This window comes from Hyperolius riggenbachi, chromosome 4 (genome assembly GCF_040937935.1).
Source record: "Hyperolius riggenbachi isolate aHypRig1 chromosome 4, aHypRig1.pri, whole genome shotgun sequence".
Taxonomy (NCBI): Eukaryota; Metazoa; Chordata; class Amphibia; order Anura; family Hyperoliidae; genus Hyperolius; species Hyperolius riggenbachi.
Window position 1 is genome coordinate 474925131 of NC_090649.1, and position 7567 is coordinate 474932697.

Sequence of the window (7567 nt, forward strand, 5' to 3'; positions counted from 1 at the left end):
ATAGGTAGTATAGTTGCCCCAGTATGGGTACTATAGCTGCCCCAGTATAGGTAATATAGTTACCCCAGTATGGGTAGTATAGCTGCCCCAGGATGGGTAGTATAGCTGCCCCAGGATGGGTAGTATAGCTGTCCCAGGATGGGTAGTATAGCTGTCCCAGGATGGGTAGTATAGCTGCCCCAGGATGGGCAGTATAGCTGCCCCAGGATGGGCAGTATAGCTGCCCCACGATGGGCAGTATAGTTGCCCCAGGGTGGGCAGTACAGTTGACCCAGGATGGGCAGTACAGTTGACCCAGGATGGGCAGTACAGTTGACCCAGGATGGGCAGTACAGTTGACCCAGGATGGGCAGTACAGTTGACCCAGGATGGGCAGTACAGTTGACCCAGGATGGGCAGTACAGTTGCCCCAGGACTGGCAGTACAGTTGCCCCAGGATGGGCAGTACAGTGGCCCCAAGATGGGCCGTACAGTTGCCCCAGTATAGGTAATATAGTTGCCCCAGTATAGGTAGTATAGTTGCCCCAGTATGGGTACTATAGCTGCCCCAGTATAGGTAATATAGTTACCCCAGTATGGGTAGTATAGCTGCCCTAGTATAGGTCGTATAGCTGCCCCAGTATAGGTAGTATAGTTGCCCCAGTATAGGTAGTATAGCTGCCCCAGTATAGGTAGTATAGCTGCCCCAGTATGGGAAGTATAGCTGCCCCAGTATGGGAAGTATAGCTGCCCCAGTATGGGAAGTATAGCTGCCCCAGTATGGGAAGTATAGCTGCCCCAGTATGGGAAGTATAGCTGCCCCAGTATGGGAAGTATAGCTGCCCCAGTATGGGAAGTATAGCTGCCCCAGTATGGGAAGTATAGCTGCCCCAGTATGGGTAGTATAGCTGCCCCAGTATGGGTAGTATAGCTGCCCCAGTATGGGTAGTACAGCTGCCCCAGTATGGGTAGTACAGCTGCCCCAGTATGGGTAGTACAGCTGCCCCAGTATGGGTAGTATAGCTGCCCCAGTATGGGTAGTATAGCTGCCCCAGTATGGGTAGTATAGCTGCCCCAGTATGGGTAGTATAGCAGCCCCAGTATGGGTAGTATAGCTGCCCCAGTATGGGTAGTATAGCTGCCCCAGTATGGGCAGTATAGCTGCCCCAGTATGGGTAGTATAGCTGCCCCAGTATGGGTAGTATAGCTGCCCCAGTATGGGTAGTATAGCTGCCCCAGTATGGGTAGTATAGCTGCCCCAGTATGGGTAGTATAGCTGCCCCAGTATGGGTAGTATAGCTGCCCCAGTATGGGTAGTATAGCTGCCCCAGTATGGGTAGTATAGCTGCCCCAGTATGGGTAGTATAGATGCCCCAGTATGGGTAGTATAGATGCCCCAGTATGGGTAGTATAGATGCCCCAGTATAGTTATGTTTGTCTATGCGGGTACCCAGCGGCCTCCTCTTGTCTGTCACAGGCTCTTTCCTTGCTGCTTATACCCTCCTCCTCTCTGTCCATAGTTATATAGTTACAAGTAAATGGCTGCCGATGTCTGCATTTGTAAACATCAGCAGCCATTTTCTTGTAGTGCTGATCTAATTACAGACGGAGCAGAGGCTAGGAAATGCAGGGAGAGACAGAGCGGGGCGGCGAGCGGCGACACATACCCAATGCTGCCGCAACACATTCATGTGTCGCGGCACAGGGGTTAGGAACCAGTGGTATAAAGGGAACAGAGGCGCCAAAATAATGAAATCCACTAAAAAATTTAAAAACATAAATAAAGAGGAAGTAGTGGTGGACTTACCTCCTCAACAGTGAAAAGTTTTATTTATATACTCAAAGAAATTGTGCAATGCGTTTCACAGGCGTAACCCTGCTTCATCAGGCAGTAAGAAACGGAGTATACAACAGCTGCAAATCAGTGCAACACCAAGCGCCTCATCTGAAGATAGTGTGCCTTTGGCGGGGGCAAGTAATTCCACTCACCCTAACCCCCGCCCCCCTAACGGCACAGTCCATTCAGAAATTCCCTTATGGGGAGGTTAATTTAAAAGAACAAACATTCCCAGGTACTCGGTTGCCTTTAAAGTTCTGATCAGGCAGAAAGATGTATTGGAGAGGAAAATGTAGAACAAAGAATGGTATAAATAAGTCTTCAAGCTGAATTCCATGAATACTTTAAGGACATCCGAGTTGAAAATAAAATTAGATAAACAATTGTATCTGTCCTCCTCCCCCTAAAAAGGATTCTTATAGATCCCCCAGTTGCCATTTACTGCCAGAAAAGTGTTTTATAAGGTGCAATTCCTACACTATAGTCCGCCCCGGTCCCAACCCAGAAAGAAACGGTCACTTACATACCTGATATTTAACTCTTTCAGGCAGAGAAAGAAAAAAGGGAACGCATCATAGTTATTTGTGTGCTAGGCACTGTACATACACACGTCTATCACATCATGTCACATGTCACTTCGGATGTCCTTTAAAACCTTTGCATTAAAAGTATTTGGGACCCCAGGAAAGCTGTATGTACGAGTTATTCTACTACAGACATGATTACTGGTCTTATGTTCCCTTCAGGTTAGCTTTAAAATGTATGAAATAAATCTGCCAGCATCATTTTGGGATGTGGGGAAAACCCATACAGACAGGAGAAGAACATACAAACTCCATGCAGATAGGGTTATGGCCTCAGCCACACTAGAAGCGCTTTTCTGAGCGCTTGTGATTGATTAGCACTTTCTGAGAGCTTTTTAAAACTCACTCCCATTCACTTTCATTGAATGCAGCAATTTTTATGAAAGTGAATGGGAGCGATTTTTAATCAATCACAAGCGCTCAGAAAAGCGCTTATAGTGTGACTGAGTCCAATGACTGGGATCCAAATCTAAGACTTGTGTACTATTTAACCACCATACTGCCCACGGATATAGAATTATTATTGGTTTCTCCAGTACTCACCAGAAGCTCCTGCTGTTTGTCAGTAGCCGATCTCCCAATGACCTTATAGAGTTCCACCAGATCTCCCAGCATTCCATCTCCCAGCACCGGCAGTTGCATGGCGACGGAGGCCAGACAATGGCACAGGTAGATGCGGGCGGAGTCCTGGGCGCTGTGTAGCTGAGTAAGCAGAGATTCCACCACGGATTGGCTCAGGTAGGGGCGGCACTTTGCCAACTTCACCATACAGGACAAGGCAATCTGAGTACAACAAACACACAGGAATCATACTCCGTGCACTGGAAGGGGGGATGCAACTGTAAATAGAAGTGCCCCGTAAAGTTTCCCACCGGCCACTGTTTCTCTTAATTTGTCTGCTGCTGCCTCCCTCATGTCCACTGCAGTAGTTGGGTCTCCTACATCCCACCCCTCCCAGTATGCAACTGGGAGGGGTGGGATGTAGATAGGCCCACCTCCCTCTTCTGTCCCACAGTAACGGTGGCTGGGCGTCCCTGAAGATGTGATGGACACTAAGGATGCCAATGCATTGCTTGACATTGCTGATTTAATAACTTTATTGAACTGGTTGGGGTGAAAGCTACTGGAAATTGCTGTGCAGTGTGTGGCCAGGCAATATATTCCTCTCTCATCAGATTCGAGCAGAGAGTGATCTATCGAATGGATGATCTGCTATACACTGGGTAATGTTTAGCCAGCCTAACACTTTGGGGACTGGCTGCCTAACCCTCCGCAGTCGGGGGTCAGGCAGCCGGATCCCTGGCTAGCTAGTCATTAGTGTCCCCCGTATTGGCAGCAGCCTTTACTCACCTCCCAGGCTCCAGCGATGAGCAGCTCCCTCCTCTCTGGCCGACATCCTCGCTCACACTGCCGTTAAGTTCCGGGTCGCGGCTTGGTGATGTCATCAAGCCAGGACCCCACACGTCAGAGCAAGCGGGGATGCCGGTCAGAGCGGAGGGGAGCGACGATCACCGGGGGAACTTTAGGAAGGTGAGTGGATCCTCTTCTTCCCCTGAGACCGCCGCTGCTCTGATAGTGATCAATACGATCCGCCGGCGATCGTAGTGATTACGTGATCTGGAGCCAATTGCGATGGCTTCTGATCACTGAGGGGTGATGTCAGCTGTCATATGAAAGCTTAATCTCCCCTCTCGGGTTCACACGATCGTGTCGGGAGCGATTATAGTAGGTGACATAAATCCTACGCCGCATCAGGCTTATGCTGGGTACACACATTACGGTTTTTCGTGCAATAGATGGATCACATAGATAGAATCCGTCATGTCCGATATTACAGCAAACACTTAGTCCATACGGACAGGCCCTATAGGTATACATAAGTGCAGATGTAAAGCCTGCAGACAGTATTAATACATTTATTTAAAAACAGACACATGGGTACATGATTCTTATAGTAGGGTGCTGACTAATACAGCAATGACCACTGATCATGTGGAGGTCCTTGCTTATCCCCCACAGACTAAATGTCTATCTTGAATGTGGTGTAGCTATTCCACACAATGGTCATAAGTGCCCTACTAACCGAACAGGGTGAGTTGAGACACGTTCCAATAAGGATAGATTCACCTAATTTGGAGCTGTCATAAGGTATAGCACAGCCTGTCTGTCCGGTGTAGATAGCAGGAGGTATATACAGTGATTGGTGCTTATTTACAAAAAGTGATGCAATATTGCATTCACATTCAAGATAGACAATTAGTCTGTGGGGGATAAGCAAGGACCTCCACATGATCAGTGGTCATTGCTGTATTAGTCAGCACCCTACTATAAGAATCATGTACCCATGTGTCTGTTTTTAAATAAATGTATTAATACTGTCTGCAGGCTATACATCTGCACTTATGTATACCTATAGGGCCTGTCCGTATGGACTAAGTGTTAGCTGATCTATTCCCTGGTATTACCTCTCGGTAGTGTGTGATGTCCGATATTACTCCCGATTGTTTCCGCGTTCGAATTCTCATAGCGGTGAATGGAAAAAGATAAGAAAAACAAATGATAAGAGAATCGAGCACAGAATCGAGTGCGGAATCATGCTGCAAAAACGATCGGGTTGGAGAATCGCACGAAAAAAACGTACATAAGAGACATGTTCCCTGCTCCATCACATACCTCTGTGTCCAAGAACCACCCCCCCCTGCCCTCAGCTTATCGGCATGTGGAGAAGGGGCGTTCCTTGCAGGAGATGAACTCCTGCAAATATGCCCCCTCTGGTGTTAGGAACGCCCCTCCCCTCCTCTTAGTGGCTCAGCTCCGAAAACACCTCCCTTCCCCCCACCCCATTCAGGTCAGGTAGTATGTTTTGTTTTTAAAAAGTTTCGGCTTGGATTCACATCGAAGGTCAAATAAGAATATATGGCTTTACTTACCTGGGGCTCCTTTCAGCTCCTAGAAGTCTGTGGTCCCTTGCTACAGCCCCGGTATTCTCCTGGGCCCTGCTGTCAGTTCCGTTCTGCACATGTGCGGGCCGCTCGTGATCCCCCTGCTGGAAGTGCATGCGCCAAAGCCGCTGACTCGGCAAGCTACGGCGAGGGCCCACACAGACTTCCAGGGGCTGGGAGAAGCCCCAGGTACATAAAGCTGTATATTCTTATTTGACCTCAGATGTTCTTTAAAGAGAACCCGAGGTGGGTTTGAAGAATATTATCTGCATACAGAGGCTGGATCTGCCTATACAGCCCAGCCTCTGTTGCTATCCCAACCCCCCCTAAGGTCCCCCTGCACTCTGCAATCCCTCATAAATCACAGCCACGCTGCTGACAAACAGCTTATCAGAGCTGGCTGTGTTTATCTCTATAGTGTCAGTCTGCTGCTCTCCCCGCCTACTGCAGAACTCCAGTCCCCGCCTGCATCCCTTCCCTCCCTGCTGATTGGAGGGAAGGGACGGGGGCAGGGACCGGAGCTATGCAGGAGGCGGGGGAGCAGCTGAGACTGACACTACAGATGTAAACACAGCCTCAGAGCACGGCTGTGATTTATGAGGGATTGCAGAGTGCAGGGGGACCTTAGGGGGGTTTGGGATAGAAACAGAGGCTGGGCTGTATAGGCAGATCCAGCCTCTGTATGCAGATAACATTCTTTAAACACACCTCGATTTCTCTTTAAAAAGGTGCCCATTAATTAAACAATCTTAATTGTCCTATCTAAAGCTGGCCATACACATATAGATTTCCACCCAATGTTTGGAAATTATCCATTACTTTCTGAGAGGAATGGATTCGGAAGGAATAGATTCCTACATCGATTTTCATCCCCAGCAGGGAATATATTACATATCGATGGAACTGCAGTGTTGTGCTGTTCGATGGAGTGCAATGCTCTGGGCCGTCGATCTACCACCGTGCCAGCCCCGCCCTCAATCAACTTAAATTTTCCATCCTGTCCAATTTATATTTTTGATCGAACTTTGGTCAATATCGATCAACATTTGATCGACTGAGCATTTAACGTAATCGATCCCCATCCAATTCGATAAGAGTGATTGAATTTGCAAGGAAGTGAATGGGAAAGATCGATACGTGTATGGGAACCTTTACCAAATCTATCATAGATGGGCAAAGATTTAACAACACGAGGGCAGAAGACAGCTGGGGGCGGGGTCAGTATCTCCATTTCTCCCCACTGTGTTTTTCTCCCCCCTGGAGGGACAGATTGTCATTGCTCTTCATACCAGTCATATAAACCGGCACATCTTTATTAGACTTAAGGTGGCCACTAATGATCCAATTTCTAGCGAAAAATCGTTCGAGCGATCAGAAATTCTGATCGGATTGGTTGTAAATAATCTCACTTGATGGGCACAATCGATAACGAACGATTATAAAAACAATCGTCCGATTGAATTCTCGTTGAACCAAAATTTGGATTTTCTTGTTGGTCGGAATAGATCGGAAGCAATGATTGGTTAGTTGATGGTGTAGTGAACGATTTTTCAACCGATCAGAATTTCTGATCGCTCGAACGATTTTTCACTAGAAATTGGATTGTTCGTGGCCACCTTTACACAAACACTGCCTCAAGCTAAGCAATCTCTCCATACCTTCAGCGTCTGCTGCGCGCCTGCACTGCTGTCCTGGCTGCACACAACAAGCAGGGATTCCAGAGCGTACACAGCATCCTTCTCCAACGAGAGCTGATCTGGTCACACAAACGGAAGAAACAGAGAAAATGTCAACTCTATTTACACTTTTCCTGAATTACGGGTGGGACTCGCTATGAATTGCTGCAGCGATTCCTAGTCCGATTGCGCTCATTACAATCTGATTTTTACCGCTTCCGATTAGCCTTTTTGTTTTTTAAAATAAAAACTTTATTATACTTACCAGGTGTCCCGATGGCTGGCTTCTGCCCGTAACCCCGCCCACTAATGGAAGAGGTCATAGGTGCTTCTTTTGGACCAATCAAAGAAGCACTTGTGGCCTCTTCTGCTGGGGGCGGTGCTACAGGCCAATTTACAGCACACGAGCTCTGCTGACTGAGGTCAAAAGCAGAGCACTAATCTCAAATGAGATAACTCTATTGAAGCTGTGGAAAGGTTAAAGAGACCCCAAAGTGACATTGGGGTATATTCATTAAACTGTAGTAAGCAGAATAACGTGCATAAAAT

At 47.6% G+C, this 7567-nt stretch overlaps 1 protein-coding gene across 1 annotated transcript in view; it reads right to left on the reverse strand.

Annotated features, from left to right (window-relative positions):
* INTS7 (integrator complex subunit 7) overlaps positions 1 to 7567 on the reverse strand; it is a 122487-nt gene that overhangs the window by 52356 nt on the left and 62564 nt on the right. Inside the window, exons 10-11 of the mRNA XM_068232935.1 lie at positions 7001 to 7098; positions 2944 to 3183 (exon numbers count right to left, since the gene is read on the reverse strand). Of these exons, the coding sequence (XP_068089036.1) occupies positions 2944 to 3183; positions 7001 to 7098 (338 nt within the window). The remainder of the gene's footprint in view (positions 1 to 2943; positions 3184 to 7000; positions 7099 to 7567) is intronic.